Genomic DNA, 16,743 nt, shown 5'->3' on the forward strand with positions numbered 1-16,743 from the left:
AGGATATTAGTAGGTCTGGATGAGAAATTTGGTCTTTGCAAAGTCTTGTATGGTCTGGCATGTTGTGCAAATGAGGAGCAAATACCTCTGTTCTTTCGCCACTTCCGTGGGAAGAAGGCCCATTGAATTCAACAGGACTTCTGAGCAGATAGTCATAGAATCATAAAACTGGAAGGGACCCTTAGAGTCATCTAGTCCACCCCCCCTGCAATGCACTAATGTTTAGGTGTCCCATATGGGGATTGAACATGCAACATCATGCTCTAACCAGCTGAGCTATCATGCGCTGGTCACAATCCACCTGCTTTCTCCCTTCCCAAAATTTCCAATGTGAATGTTTTTATTTTTTGCAGGGGAGGGGAATCAATTAGTGCATAAATGAGATGGAATACGTATGCGCTGACAGATTATGCCTCACATTCCTACCAGCAACAAGAGTAATAATTATTATTGGTAATTAACAATGGGTTGGCTCCATCTAAGTTCTAAGAGTAGACTCATTGAAATTAATAGGCCCAAGCTACGGTAGTCAATAGATATTAGCTTCGGTGGAGCTACCTTGAATAGGGGCAACATTGAGTACTGCCCAATATCATCTGTTAATTATTATGGAATATATAATTATTATTAAGCATTCTTAATATCATTTTAAGCTGCCCGTTCCAGTATTAGTACAGTGGTACCTCAGGTTAAGTACTTAATTAGTTCCAGAAGTCCGTTCTTTTTTTAAAAAAAAGTAATATTTATTAAGATTTCCAATAATACACATAAACACAAACAACATTGCAGACATACAAACATACACAAAAAAGAAAACAAGTATAATTTCAATCCCTTTTTTTTCTTAAACCTTATTTCCCCGACCTCCTCATACCTCCCCCTTCTGTATTGTAATTTCATTATCCAATCAGCAAATCCTCTCCCTTATTTCCCGTTAGTTTTTAATCTTTCTTTTCCTTTTCCTTAATAAACACCGCTGAAAACCATTGATTTTTAAACCCATGTCATTCTAGCCTTTATTAATTTTACAATATTTGTTAAGATAGTCTTTAAATTTCTCCCAATCTTCTTCACTGTGTCTTTCTCCTGGTCCCGGATTCTGCCAGCCATCTCTGCCAATCCCATGTAGTCTATCATCTTCATCTGCCATTCTTCCTCCAGAAGTCCGTTCTTAACCTGAAGCGTTCTTAACCTGAAGCGGACTTTCCCATTGAAAGTAATGGAAAGTGGATTGATCCGTTCCAGACGGTGAAAAACACCCCCTAAAACAGCATTTTAATACGAAATTTATTGTCTGATGAGACCATTGATCCATAAAATGAAGGCAATAATCAATGTACTGTACTATAAAATAAATAAGACAGTATTTTAGATAAGAAAAATTAACATTTTTTTTCCTTGCGTGCACTGATGATAGTCAGTTTGGATGGGGGACTTTTATCCATTTCTGTAGTCACACAGTCAACCAGTAGCTGAACCCTAAACCCCACATGATCCCCAAAACAATGGCAGAAGGCAGAGTCCCCCAGAATTTCCCCAAAAGAAGGAGCAAAGCAGAGGCAGAGGCACAGGGCAGATACACAAAAACAAATCCCAAAATCCCTTGCAGAATCCCAAAATTTTCCACTCCCTCCCCACCACAGGGTAGGTGGGCTTACCTGGCCAGGTGCCCCCCATCTTGCTACAGCTGGGGGTGGGGCAAGGGTTGGTCAAGGGCTTTTTGGCCCAGGCTCACCTTTGTTTCTTAACAGCTTCACTCCTCTTTGTCTTCTCTAGGTAAGTGTTCCTTAGCTAACTTTGGGGCTGGGATGCAACTTGCTGGGCATCCTGTGAATGTTGAGGCTTGGCTGGGGGCTCTTGCAGAGCCTCTGTAGGCCCTACGGATGTCGGGGCTTGGCAGTGGCAAGGCCTCCGAGAGCTCAGAAAACTCAGTTCCCGGTTAAAATTGTTATTAACCCAAAAACCATAACTTGAAGCATTCGTAACCTGAGGTAAAGGTAAAGGGACCCCTGGCCATTCGGTCCAGTCGTGACCAACTCTGGGGTTGTGGCCCTCATCTCGCTTTATTGGCCGAGGGAGCCGGCGTCCAGCTTCCGGGTCATGTGGCCAGCAGGACTGAGCCGCTTCTGGCGAACCAGAGCAGCGCATGGAAACACCGTTTACCTTCCCGCCGGAGCAGTACCGATTTATCTACTTGCATTTGACGTGCTTTCGAACCGCTAGGTTGGCAGGAGCAGGGACCGAGCAACGGGAGCTCACCCCGTCGCGGGGATTTGAACCGCCGACCTTCTGATCGGCAAGTCCTAGGCTCTGTGGTTTAACCCACAGCGCTACCTGTGTCCCTCAGGTACCACTGTACTTTTACCATTAATCTACTCATAATAATCATTATTCTATTATTGTTACTGTTAATTTATTATCTCTCAACAACAATAATTGTTGTTGTTGTTTAGTCATTTAGTCATATCAGCCTCTTCGTGACCCCCTGGACCAGAGCATGCCAGGCACTCCTGTCTTCCACTGTCTCCCGCAGTTTGGTCAAACTCATGCTGGTAGCTTCAAGAACACTGTCCCACCATCTCGTCCTCTGTCGTCCCCTTCTCCTTGGGCCCTCCATCTTTCCCAACATCAGGGTCTTTTCCAGGGAGTCTTCTCTTCTCATGAGGTGGCCAAAGTATTGGAGCCTCAGCTTCACGATCTGTACAGTTGGTTTAGTCATAGAATCATAGATTCATAGAATTGTAGAGTTGGAAGGGACCCCAGGGGACATCTAGTCCAACCCCTGCAAGGCAGGAATCTCAGCTCAAGCACCCTTGACAAACGGCCATCCAATCTCTGCTTAAAAACCTCCAAGGAAGGAGAGTAAATGTTGGTTCTACTCTAGTCAACGGGACTTATGCCCCAATAAGCGTGTGATTCTGTCTTTCCTAAACCTGGACCAAAGGGCCAGGCTAAATGCCAGACAACCCCGGAGTCAGAATTTAACAATTCCTTATCCAGATTGTGAGGGGCTAATATGAGATTCTTTTCTGCCTTTAGCTGGGCCAAATATTGAGGAAAAGCAGCGTTGGAGACGCCTATTCCGGATGCAACGTTACGGCTTTATGGTAAGACGTCTCGACATTCCGGAACCTTCCATGTGGCTATTATTGAATTGAACCCGAATGTTGCCATAAACCAGTATTTCCATTCCTATGAATTTCAACGCCAGTGTCCTGCAACCTTTAGCTGTGGGTCATAGAATTGTTGAGTTGGTTTAGCAAAGCAAAGAGTAATTCCGTTGGCTTTTGGGGAAAATATGTTATAGGGTTGTTATTGTTGTTTTTCAGAAATGTTTATTAAATTTTTCGCAATACGGTAAAAACTACATCTAGAACAGATTAAATCATAAAAGGGAAAGAGAGAGAAACATTAAAAAAGAAAAGAGAGGAAGACAAAGGAAGAAAGGAAACAGAGGAGAAAGACAATAGAGATGATAATAAAACACACACATATATATGTTAATAAAAGGAAGGGCAGGGATTGAAATATACACAATGGAAAATGATGAGATGAAGACTTAAAAAATAATAATGTTAAAATGAAAAATTATTTTAAACAATAAAGTGACAAGTAGATTAAAATATGTTTTATAATGCAGCAAGATAGGAAGAACAAGGGCAAACGTGAAGGAAGGGTGGGAAAGCAACTTTTAAATATTTAATTCAGATTAATTTGTTAATTTTTTTGGAAAGCAATACAAAAGATAAACTGGGGGAAATAATAATTGTAGAGTTGGAAGGGTCATCTAGCCCAACCCCTGTGATGCAGGAAAAGAAATTCCTGTTCAGTCAAAGGGTGGTGCACCAAAATGAAATAAAGGAAAACGAAAAAGAATATAAAGCAATCAACGGTAGGATTTGAGAACCACAGGCCTGGCCCTCTAGATCTTTTGCTATCTGGCCCTTGGCAACTCTCCCTAGGCCACCCACCCCTCCCTAGGCCACACCCATCTCCCCAGGCCACACCCCCTCTCCCAGGCCACACCCCTCACTTCACTCCCCAGCTGACTGATTTTCACCAGGCTAGAGATATGCCCTGGACTGCTGATCTTGCCCTTTACTTGCCTGCAGAGGATTCTGTGACTGTGGGTAGCAGCTGGCCAGTGGTACAACGATTGCCCTGCCCATTTCTGCCTCTGTCATGCGGCCCCTGCAATGCAGCCCCCGGGCCGGAAAAGTGCTCAACCCCTGCCTGCTTAGGGACTGACCGTCGCGCCTTCGATCTTGCAGGTCTTCGGATGGTGGGACAGCAACTGCGGTGGACACAGTCTGCAGCTACCAGCGAGTTGCGACGGCGCCACCATTCGACCGAGTGAAGGTGTACCGGGAGCTGATAAATATGACCAATGGCTTCACCGAGATGCGGCCCTACACTCTAGACAAGGACAGCCTCTACGTCAATGGTGCATTTTTAATAATAATAATAACAACAACAACAATAATAATAATTATAGCCCGCCATTCTGGGAGGCTTTCAACAGATATAAAAACACAATGAAGCGTCAAACATTAAAAACTCCACAGGGCTGCCTTCAGATGTCTTCTAAAAGTTAGATAGTTTTTTTATTTCCTTGACATCTGATGGGAGGGCGTTCCACAGGGAGGGCGCCACCACCAAGAAGGCCCTCTGCCTGGTTCCACATAACCTCACTTCTTACAATGAAGGAACCACCAGAAGGCCTTCGGAGCTGGACCTCAGTGTCTGGGCTGAACGATGGTTGTATACTGGGCCGAGGCCATTTAGGGCTTTCAAGGTCAGCGCCAACACTTTGAATTGTGCTCAGAAACGTACTGGGAGCCAAAATAGGTCTTTCAGGACCGGTGTTATATGGTCTTGGCGGCCACTCCCAGTCACCAGTCTAGCTGCCACATTCTGGATTAGCTGTAGTTTCCGGGTCACCTTTAAAGGTAGCCCCACATAGAGCACATTGCAGTAGTTTAAGTGGGAGATAACTAGAGCATGCACCACTCTGGCGAGACAGTCTGAGGACAGGTAGGGTCTCATCCTGTGTACCAGGTGGAGCTGATAGACAGCTGCCCTGGACACAGAATTGACCTGCACTTCCATGGACAGCTGTGAGTCCAAAATGACTCCCAGGCTGCACACCTGGTCCTTTAGGGTCACAGTTACCCCATAGAGGACCAGAGAGTCCCCCACACCTGCCAAAACTCTTGTCATCCCCCCAGAACAGTACTTCTGTCTTGTCAGGATTCAGTCTCAATCCATTAGCTACCAACCACCTCCAGGCAGGTGACTCCAGGTGAAGAGTCTTCTGGGTCAGCAGAGAGAGAACACCTGGCTTCACACACAACAAACTTCCCCAGCCAGCAGGCTGCAAGACGGACCCTGAATACATCTTTGGGGGTTTTTTTAGATAGCATGGCTCTAGTCCTCATGAAGGGGCAGGAGTAGCAATTTTATTTGTTTAGCTATAAGCCCTAAGCATAACAAAAGGCCATCCCAGCTGAGCCACCCATTTGGCAGCCGAGGCAAATGAACCCCCAGGAGTCCATAATTTCCCACATCCGACAGCAGGAAAGCGTGCAAACTCACTTGATGCAAGATCTCCCCCCCATATATTCTATATTCTATAGACTATATAAAAAGGTAAAGGTACCCCTGCCCGTACGGGCCAGTCTTGACAGACTCTGGGGTTGTGCGCCCATCTCACTTAAGAGGCCAGGGGCCAGCGCTGTCCGGAGACACTTCCGGGTCACGTGGCCAGCGTGACATCGCTGCTCTGGCGAGCCAGAGCCACACACGGAAACGCCGTTTACCTTCCCGCTGGTAAGCGGTCCCTATTTATCTACTTGCACCCGGAGGTGCTTTCGAACTGCTAGGTTGGCAGGCGCTGGGACCGAGCAGCGGGAGCGCACCCCGCCGCAGGGATTCGAACCGCCGACCTTTCGATCAGCAAGTCCTAGGCGCTGAGGCTTTAACCCACAGCGCCACCTGCGTCCCATAGACTATATAGATGGATATATTTCCCGGGGACCTTTGAATAGAGGAGGCTGGGTAATGCAGTGAACAATGTCCCCTGTAACTCTTTTTTGGGAACACGCAGAGGGTGATTTCTTACTGCACCATCCAGATATAAAAGATATTAATATTAAGTATTAATTTTGTGGGGGAAATACACAATTCTACATGGAGGCACGAGCTCATCTGCAGTTAGTGACAAAGCAGCCGCGGCTTGGAAGCCTTTATTTTTTATTTTTTTAACACAGGGGGATCTTGTTTCTTGAGCAGAAAACTTAATTTCTTTACTGTCTGTTCTTTCCTTTCCAGGTTACAGCGACCTGCGTAGCATTCCGTGTAAGTATTCCGAAGTTTCACCATGCAAACGGAAAACTCTCCGATTGAAACGACTCCCGTCTTGAAATTCACATTGTTTCTCCTCCTTCCAGATCTCCCCGCCGTGACCCCTGACAAGATGCCAACTTTGCGGAATTTCACAGTCAACTACACCTTGTCCAGCCTCCCCTACATGAATGACATGGGGACCCCTGGTTCTCGCAAGTTCAACGCCACGGAGAAAGCCCTGAACTTCTATGTACGTTTCATGTCCCCCACTTGTGTGCACCACCTGCAGCACAATTAGCCCAGTCCTGGAGACTTCCTGGTTAGACTACTGCCCTGCATTAGATGTGGGGCTTGCCCTTGAAGACTGCCTCCAGTGCTAGAAACTCCGATAATATTTGGCTAGACGCCAAATGGTTCCTTAAACCAAGGTTATAGTTGCCAAAATGGAATGTCTATTTGCCAACTGGCTCTAAAGTCCAGTTGATGGACTGACTGTGATTGATTCTCAGCTAAACATCTGGCTAGTTCACCTTGAGCTAGTTTTAAAACTTTTTGTGCTCAGGCTGCACACAAAAAAGAACTTTGGTTCCAGAATTTCATTCTGAGTTATCTGTTTTTAGCCTATTGTCATTTTAATTTCTTGAAAGTCTTAAATTATGGCTGTTCCTTTTTCTTATGTATATTTTTATTGCTTTACCCTTTTTTTGTAATCAGCTTTGAGGCCGTTGTTTTGCTTTTGTGCAATCAAGCAGTGCACAGATTTTATAAAATAAATAAGTGGCATATGGGCCTGGGTTGCTAAAAGGGGCTCTTGCCACTGGACACCACTGTTAGTTGTGGGTCCTTGGAAAATGCCTCCCTGGGCCAACTCTTGATGCCTGTTCCCTCTTGAGAAACCTTTAATATCCCCCTTCCTATCTCTTATGTGCATTTATTTATTTATTTTGCAAAAATCTATACACGTCTTGATCATAGGAAACCTCAAAGCACTTTACAAAAAGAATACAAGAGTAATAGTAAAAACAATTACAGTGGTACCTCGGGTTAAGTACTTAATTCATTCCGGAGGTCTGTTCTTAACCTGAAACTGTTCTTAACCTGAAACACTGCCGCCGTGCAATTTCTGTTCTCATCCTGAAGCAAAGTTCTTAACCCGAGGTACTATTTCTGGGTTAGCGGAGTCTGTAACCTGAAGTGTCTGTAACCTGAAGCGTATGTAACCCGAGGTACCACTGTAAAACATTCAGAAAAATAATAACAAACAAAACCAGCAGCAACCTAAAAACTCATCAGCATTCTAAATTTCTGAGTCTAATAAAAAAAAGGTATTTAGCAAGTGCAGCAAAGAGTACAGGGAAGGTTTCTGCCCAATGTCAAGAGGCAGGCAGTTCCAAAGTTTAGGTTCCACCATGTGCTGAAAGATCAATTTCTTACAAATGCAGAATCTTCTTCTTCTTCTTTGGCGATCGCTCATTAGGTGGCATCATTAACAGTGCCCCCTCCGCAGATGATTCCACCTTTCAGGCAAAGCTTTCAAAGCAACTGATCTGCAGGTGAAGGGCCTCTGCCAATATTTTTCTTTCCTTTCCCCCCCTCCAGATGGAGCCTCTTCTCACGAAGACACACGTTGGCCCGGCCTTTGCGTACTGCCGAGTGGAGAGATTTCGGTAAGAGGCTGGGATGGGCAGCTAAGAGGGTGGGCAACAGCCAGGCCTTCCAATTCCAACCAATTCCCCTGGCAGGCCTCCCGAGGTAGACTGCTGTTGAATGTGGATGTTCCATATACCCATTTTGAGCCCCAACATCCCCCCCCCCATTGACAGGGTCTGGAAACCAAGCCGTATGAGGAACGGTTGAAGGAGCTGGGTAGGTTTAGCCTGGAAAAGAGGAAACATCTTCAAATAGCTGGAGGGCTGTCGCAGGGAAGATGGAGAAAGCTTGTTTTCTGCTGCTCTGGAGCAAAGGACCCCCTTTCATTGCAGGGGGTTGGGCTAGATGACCCCTGAAGGACCCCCTCTGATTTATATGATTCTATAATGCGCAAGGGACGCAGGTGGCGCTGTGGGTCAAACCACGGAGACTAGGACTTGCCGATCAGAAGGTCGGCGGTTCGAATCCCCGCAACGGGGTGAGCTCTCGTTGCTCGGTCCCTGCTTCTGCCAACCTAGCAGTTCAAAAGCATGTCAAGTGCAAGTAGATAAATAGGTACCACTCCAGCGGGAAGGTAAACAGCGTTTCCGTGTGCTGCTCTGGTTCGCCAGAAACAGCTCATACATGACCTGGAAGCCGTACGCCGGCTCCCTCAGCCAATAAAGCAAGATGAGCGCCGCAACCCCAGAGTCGGTCACAACTGGACCTAATGGTCAGGGGTCCCTTTACCTTTATAATGCACATTTGCCTTTCCTTAGGGCTCCACAAACCAGGCATGCTGCGGCGGTGGACACTGTCTGCAACTACTGGGAAGACCTTCTCCCTGCCCCCTTTGACCACATGAGGCTTCACCGGGAGATCAGCAACCTGACGAGGAACGGCACGAGGCTCGGCCACTACAGCCTGGAGAAGGACAGCCTGTCTGTGGATGGTAAGCCAGTTGGGGCCAGAGGCTGGAGGGGAAGAACCCGAGACCCGTGGAAATTGACAGGCTTAATCCATACATTATTGTGCCTATTCATCTCAAAAGGGTTTGCTCCTTTCCCACCCTGAGGGCCTGAGTTACCTTCCGAGGGCCGCATGCCAGGGGTGGGCGGGACCAGGTGCAAAAGTGGGCGGGGCAATGGGTGGTAAATGAGATTCCTTTAGTTGAGATTCCTGCCTTGCAGCAGGTTGGACTAGATGACCCCCAGGGGTCCCTTCCAACTCTACTGTCAACGGAGAAATCTGAGGGCTCCCCTGGACAAAAAACAAGGACACCAGCCAGGAATACCAGAGCAAAACAGCAGCCAGTAGGCTTGGTCTTTACTGAAGACTGTCGTGACAGGACTCCCACCTGCCACCAGGTGGAACAAGATGGAAGCCCCGACAAAAGAAAACCCCAAGTTTTATTAGCTGCTAATCCCCATGTTGGGACGCAGGTGGCGCTGTGGGTTAAACCACAGAGCCTAGGACTTGCCGATCAGAAGGTCGGCGGTTCGAATCCCTGCGACGGGATGAGCTCGCATTGCTCGGTCCCTGGTCCTGCCAACCTAGCAGTTCAAAAGCACCTCAAAGTGCAAGTAGATAAATAGGTACCGCTCCGGTGGGAAGGTGAACAGCGTTTCCATGCACTGCTCTGGTTTGCCAGAAGTGGCTTAGTCATGCTGGCCACATGACCCGGAAGCTGTACACTGGCTCCCTTGGCCAGTAAAGCGAAATGAGCGCCGCAACCCCAGAGTCGGTCACGACTGGACCTAATGGTCAGGGGTCCCTTTACCTTTGCCTAATCCCCATGTTACACCCCCCCAAACTGCATCACTCATACATCACGGTTACATCATGAAACGGGAGGTCTGGTGGCAGTAATCTGAGCATCCTGGACCCTGCCCCATGGTTCCCCTTGCCCTCCACCAAACACCCAACAAGGGTAACAAAAGAGATATTTACATTTCCATTTCCCAGCCAAGTTCATCACACCCTTTTGTCTTCATCTGGGTTTGTTATTTCCGGAATGGCCACCTGTCCGGCACTCAGGTATCAGGATGCCAGGAATTATCACTCAGGCAGAGGGGCTGCTGAGTAGCTGAGCTCACATGTCTATAAGAATTTATGAAGTTTTCCCAGTGAGCCAGTACAGAGATCAGTGAATTCTTACATTTGGTATCGTGCAGCAAAGGCCCTTTGAATAGATAGAAACTTTGATGAAGTGTTTTGTGGGGACAAGTCACAAAAGTCACAAAAGCGATTGTGCTGATTTTGGTAGTAGGCTGCATGTGCATGATATCTGCTGGAGGGGCAAACCCCCCCCCCCCAACCTATACATAAATTCCTGCAACACTACGATTCTATAAAATGTAAGCTTTGTAGAGAATAGGCTAGTTTCTACACACACACACACACACACACACACACAGCCTTCATCCAGTCAAGCAAGAGGCCGGATCTGAGTTTGAAACACTCAAGGAGGGTGTGGAACAACGACGGCCTAATTCTTTTTTTAAAAAAAAGATTCTAAGTTTTATACATTTCAATAATTTCACAATCATTTTAACATTTCAAAACTCGACTTCCTTCCCTCTCTTTCTGCGGTTCCTTAATTATTATTTTTAAAATATTTTTTGCATATTCCAAATTAACTTAATTGACCCATTTATTCATTATACAGTATTATTTATACAATAATCCTGCCCATGTTCTTATCTGTTTAGAATTTATTTGTGAATATTCAAAAAACCGTTTCCATTGGGGAGGGCCTAATTCAGTCCCACTCCGAGGGCGACTACATTCACACCATGCGTTTAAAGGCCATTGCCTACACACCTGTTCACCACCTGCTCCTTCCAACTCCTTTGCAGGATACCCGCCAGTCCTCAGAGGAGGGGAGGAAGGGGTTGGCTATGAGCTCGGCTTCACGGTCGTCAACCAGAACTTGACCCACACGGACCCGTCGTCTCCAGAATACCAGCGCGTGAAGTCTGCCATCGCCCACGAGGTCAGGATCTGTGCGCTGGGACTCACCAGACCCTAGAGGGCATAGGAGCCTTGAGGAAAGGGTCTCACGCATTTCCTTCAGTGTCCTCATTTTCTATGTGTTATATTTATATTGAAATAATTTCAGTAGTAAAGAAATGAAGTGACAGAAAGGGGGGAAAGGGGAGAAGGGAGGGGGAAACCAAAGATGTGTATAAGAAAGATATATATAAATATAAACATGCAGTGTAATAGATTCCCGTGCATTGCAATATAAATTGATTTAGTGTTATTATCCGTGTTAAATTTTTAATTGACCATCCTCGCACCTTTCTTCTGCTGTTCTGGAGTTTAAGGATGACAAAGCGTGTTTTGTCTAATCCCTTTGTACAGCTGTCCCTAAGAACAGCAGCTGGATCAGACCCAAATTCTGAAACCCCCACAGCAGTCTGTGCAGATAAAATGCAGCACTGAGATCGCTTCCCATTCCTATTTTTATTTTACCATACATACGTATGGCAACCCATGTCAAATTTTCTCAAGAATAGCTCAGCAACAACAAACTCAACAGCTTTGCAAAAAAAAAGCCCAACTTTTGTGTCTGGATTTTCACTTTTTGAAATATGGCAGCCCTATACAAGCGCCTTCCATTATTTGTAGAGGAGACCCATAGCTTGGTTGTAGGGGGTCTGCTTTGTATGGGGAACGTCCCAGATTCCACCCCACAGCATCTCCAGGTAGTGAGGTTGTGTGGTTTTTCTCACACTTTGCAAGGCACAGGTGATTTAACACGAGAGGCAGCGTGGTGCAGTGGTTAGAGTGTCAGGTTAGGACCTCAGGGCCCAGGGTTCAAATTCACACCAATCCATGGTCACTGGGTGCCCTTGTGGCCCAGTTGCTCACTCTCAGCCCAACATACCTGGTAGGGTTCTTGTGAGGGTTAAGCGAGGTGGAGGGAAACCGTATTAGCCACCTCCTCAAAGGATGAAAATGCAATAATCATCATCATCATCATCATCATCATCATCATCCCAGCAGTTCCTAATTTCAGTTTGTTCCACCCATTCCAGTTAAATCAACTCTTCCTCCGGAGTGCCATCCGAAACGGATTCAACAATTGCAAAGTAACTGGACTGAGGTCAGTACCGATAGGAAGGAAAGTGTAAGCAGTTGTCCAGAAACAGACAACTGAATCAGAGATAAGGAATCTTTGGACTTCTTTATGTTGAGGGACTCCAACTCCCATCATCCCTTGCATGTTGAGGGACTCCAACTCCCATCATCCTTTGCATGTTGAGGGGCTCCAACTCCCATCATCCCTTGCCTGTTGAGGGGCTCCAACTCCCATCATCCCTTGCCTGTTGAGGTGCTCCAACTCCCATCATCCCTTGCCTGTTGAGGTGCTCCAACTCCCATCATCCCTTGCCTGTTGAGGGGCTCCAACTCCCATCATCCCTTGCATGTTGAGGGGCTCCAACTCCCATCATCCCTTGCCTGTTGAGGGACTCCAACTCCCATCATCCCTTGCATGTTGAAGGGCTCCAACTCCCATCATCCCTTGCCTGTTGAGGTGCTCCAACTCCCATCATCCCTTGCATGTTGAGGGACTCCAACTCCCATCATCCCTTGCCTGTTGAGGGACTCCAACTCCCATCATCCCTTGCCTGTTGAGGGACTCCAGCCCCCATCATCCCTTGCATGTTGGCCTAATGGGAGATGGGAGTCACAGATAAGAACATCAGGAGAACCTTGTGGGATCAGGCTGGTTTTTTGAATTAACCATGTTGTTCAGAGGGATTGCCTGCCTCTTGGGGTTGGGTTTGTTTTTGTCTGGGATGTCCTCTTGCCCCTGACTCTTCCTCTGCACATTGCAATTCTCAGGCACGGCTCCATCGTGGTCGACTGCAAGTGCTACTTTGACCCGGCGAACACCAGCCAAGAAGTCGTCCGAGAGACGTTCCAGCAGGAGACGAGGAACGCCACGTCTCTGTGGCTGGGAAAGCAGTTCCAGCTCAAGGGCGTGACTGTGCGAGGTACATCAACACCCTTCAGCATAAATCAGGAAAGGTCCCCGGTTGTGAAAAGTAAAACACGCGTGGTTCTGTTGGGTCCACTATTTGGACCACGGCAGCCTTTGATCAATGAAAGCCAACAGACTCAGGAGATCCAGGAAAAATACTCTTTTTAATCAGCTGAGTAAAACAGAGGGCAACACTTTCAATACAAGGAAAGAAACTGCTGCAAGGGGTCAGCAACCTTTTTCAGCAGGGGGCCAGTCCACTGTCCCTCAGACCTTGTGGGGGGCCGGACTATATTTTTGGGGGGGAAATGAACAAATTCCTATGCCCCACAAATAACCCAGAGATGCATTTTAAATAAAAGCACACATTCCACTCATGTAAAAATACACTGATTCCCGGACTGTCCGTGGGCCGGATTTAGAAGGCGATTGGGCCGGATCCAGCCCCTGGGCCTTAGTTTGCCTACCCCCTGCTTTAAAGCTTTTCCGTCCCCCGCTCCCCCCTCCTTTCCTCCTTACAATTCCTATTGGTTGAGAATTTGCAGCTTACAGACTTCCCTAAACGCCCATTTCATATCTACTTCCTGATAAGTGCCCCCCCTTACATATGTCCCATATTCATGTAAATTAGCAATTTAAGGACAAGGGGTGTGTTTTTTTAATATTAATGAGGCTCTAGAGCATGTGCAGAGCCCTTGAGCTAGCATCTGCTAAATCTCCCAGTTTAGGATCTAACCCTAAAACTATGGTTGCCAGATTTTTTTCAATGAATCCTGGGCCCAAGCACACATGCATATTGTATAAAGGTGCAAAGCCCTTCTTTTGCACCCTGTGAAACATAAATGTGCAGAGTTTTTAAAAAACTGGGGAACGGCGCGCCACCCACCTGTGACTCCCGAGCCTCCCCCGATCTCCTGCCCCCTTCCTCCTTTGTTTTGACTAATTGGGGGAGGCTCGGGAGTCGCTGCCGGCTGGCCGTTGCCCAGTCTTTTAAAAATTCTGCGCATTTATGTTCCACGGGGCGCAAAAGAAGGGCTTTGCACCTTGAGTGGCAGAGAAACCGCACACCTTGTGCCCCTCCTGGGCAATGGCATGTCAAAATGCAAGCAGATAAATAGGTACCGCTCTGGCGGGAAGGTAAACGGCATTTCCATGCGCTGCTCTGGTTCGCCAGAAGCGGCTTAGTCCTGCTGGCCACATGACCCAGAAGTTGTACGCCGGCTCCCTCGGCCAATAAAGCGAGATGAGCATCGCAACCCCAGAGTCGGCCACAACTGGACCTAATGGTCAGGGGTCCATTTACCTTTACCTTTAGGTCATGCAAACCACTCTTTTAAATAATATCAGCTGGGAACACTGGGAACCAAGGGGACGGTGGCCAAAGGGGTATTTTTTTGAATTTTTAGGATCCTTCCTTCCTCCCCAGCTCCCGAATCGGCCATTGAGTCCGCCACTGCCGCCCTGCCGCCCCAACTCCAGATGAAGAACTTTGCGGTCACTTTCACAGTCACCAACTTGCCGTACGCAGGGGAAATGGCAGATCCCGACTCGGATGTCTACTGGAAGACCAAAATGAGTCTTGAGAACGAGGTAAACGGCTCAGGAGAGACGCTAAGCGGAGTCCAGGCCTCACTCCTGACTTTGGCTGTGGCCCTCCAGAGCACTCCGCCAGGCCCCCGGGACTCCCTTCAGGCTTGGCCCTGACCAGCCTTATTTCTCTCCCTTCTCAAGTGTTTTGGTCTGGCTGGAAATATGTATATGTATTGTTATTTCTCGAGCTTCTATATCCTGCTTTTCCTCCCCGAAGTTCCCAAGTGTGAAGTTTAAAAAACAAAGCGAAAACATTCTAAGAGCTGATCCAAATATTTTTAAAGAGTTAGAATTAAAATCATCTCAAATCATGTTTTATTTTATACTCTTTATTGGAAAATGCAGAGTACAAAATTAAAACTGCACAGGGTAATTATAAGACACAAGAAGTAACACCTATATAGGAAATGAAACAGAAAAAAGATATTGTGCACATTACAAAAAAGATGAAATTGTTATTGCAGTTAACCATACCTTAATTGAGATGTGGGTGGTGCTGTGGGTTAAACCACTGAGCCTAGGACTTGCTGATCAGAAGGTTGGCAGTTCGAATCCCCACAATGACGGGGTGAGTTCCTGTTGCTCGGTCCCTACTCCTGCCCACCTAGCAGTTTGAAAGCGTGCCAGTACAAGTAGATAAATAGGTACGCTCTGGCGCACTGGCAGAGGAAGAAGAGTGTGGGGGAACGCACCACCCACGGCAGTGCAATCCCAGTGGGGTGCCATTGCAGCTGTCCCCACCCCACCCCTCAGGTGGCGGGACATGCCCCCGAGACGTGCCAGCCCTGCCCCCGCCTGCTCTCCACCCCCCGGTGCCAGAGCATGAAGCTCTGCCACTGCTCCAGCGTTTCCATGCGCTGCTCTGGTTCGCCAGAAGGGGCTTAGTCCTGCTGGCCACATGACCCGGAAGCTGCACGCCGGCTCCCTCGGCCAGTAAAGCGAGATGAGCGCCGCAACCCCAGAGTCATCTGCGACTGGACGTAACTGTCAGGGGTCCTTTACCTTTATACCTTAATCAAGAATGGTATTTATAAAAATGAATTCCAAATATCATTAAGTTTGTCCATGGACAATTTTTAAAATTATCTCAAATCATGTATTTATTTTGTTTATATATCTCCTGTTTCTCTGAGGTGCTCAGTGTAGCTTATGTGAGGTTGGTGGGCCTGAAAGGTCACTCAGTGAGCTCCACAGCCGAGTGGGGATTCGAACCCTGGTCTCCCCCCGAGCCGAGAGGGCAGCCAGCCTCCATGAGGAGCGGCTACCACAGGGGCACAGCGAGCAAAGTCTACCCGTTGCCTCCTTCACGATGCCCACAGTGAGGTTAGGGGGCACAGTCCTTGCCTTGCCCTAGTTGCTGGCAATGCACATTATGCTACTCGACTAAAAGGGTTCTTGTTCTGCTATGTGAACTAAGTTAAATACATTCAAATAAAGGGGCTATTATTTCCAGGGAATATTAAATAGCTGAAGGGTGAAGGGTTGGTTTTCTGTGGGGTGGGGGCGCCTGCTATGTGTGTGCACCTTAAAACCCATGTAACAATGGCACAGGCCATGCCAACGTGATATGACTCAAAGAGGGACTCGAATTACACCTCTCTCTGTCTACGTTCACCCTATGCTTCCAGAGAAAGCTGCAGAGATAGCACAGGATAGTGTGCACCCCAGAAATGATCTCTTTCAGCTTCTGCCTTCTGGAAGAAGGTACAGGGTTATAAAGACTAGGGCTAGCCCCCTGAGAAACAGTTTTTATCCAAATGCGATTTTGATTTTAAACGCAGTGTAAGGTAGTCTCTGTGGGAGTATATTGTATTTAATTATGGGGTATCAGATTTTTTAGTGGGTTAACCAGGCTGGGATAGCTGGGATAGCAGGCTTGTTGGTTTTTTAATGTCTAATGTAGATTTTTCAATTTTGTTGTTCTGTATGGGACAATGACAATAAAGATTATCGTATTGTATTGTATTGATCCCGTTCTCCCCTTCTTCCTCCAAACAGCTCCACCAGTTATACCAGCGCAGCAGCCTGCAGAAGGAGTTTGTGCAGTGCTCTGTTGAGAGCTTCAGGTGTGTGTTTGTGTGGTTCGAATGCAGTCTAAGTGAGGGTCAGTAATCTCCGCTGCCATTGGGAGTCTCCAACATCCCTGCTTAAGAGACATCAGTCATGGTGGTTGACCAACATTTGGC

The 16,743-nt window shown here is 47.2% G+C and overlaps 1 protein-coding gene across 1 annotated transcript in view; it reads left to right on the forward strand.

The window, feature by feature from the left end:
* Positions 1 to 16,743, forward strand: part of MUC16 (mucin 16, cell surface associated) — a 54,082-nt gene that overhangs the window by 33,472 nt on the left and 3,867 nt on the right. The window contains exons 61-71 of the mRNA XM_079961127.1: positions 3,040 to 3,107; positions 4,272 to 4,444; positions 6,331 to 6,357; positions 6,450 to 6,595; positions 7,945 to 8,012; positions 8,754 to 8,926; positions 10,833 to 10,969; positions 12,018 to 12,085; positions 12,829 to 12,980; positions 14,394 to 14,557; positions 16,556 to 16,623. Of these exons, the coding sequence (XP_079817253.1) occupies positions 3,040 to 3,107; positions 4,272 to 4,444; positions 6,331 to 6,357; positions 6,450 to 6,595; positions 7,945 to 8,012; positions 8,754 to 8,926; positions 10,833 to 10,969; positions 12,018 to 12,085; positions 12,829 to 12,980; positions 14,394 to 14,557; positions 16,556 to 16,623 (1,244 nt within the window). The remainder of the gene's footprint in view (positions 1 to 3,039; positions 3,108 to 4,271; positions 4,445 to 6,330; positions 6,358 to 6,449; positions 6,596 to 7,944; positions 8,013 to 8,753; positions 8,927 to 10,832; positions 10,970 to 12,017; positions 12,086 to 12,828; positions 12,981 to 14,393; positions 14,558 to 16,555; positions 16,624 to 16,743) is intronic.

Source organism: Podarcis cretensis (genome assembly GCF_951804945.1).
Source record: "Podarcis cretensis genome assembly, chromosome: 18".
Lineage (NCBI taxonomy): Eukaryota > Metazoa > Chordata > Lepidosauria > Squamata > Lacertidae > Podarcis > Podarcis cretensis.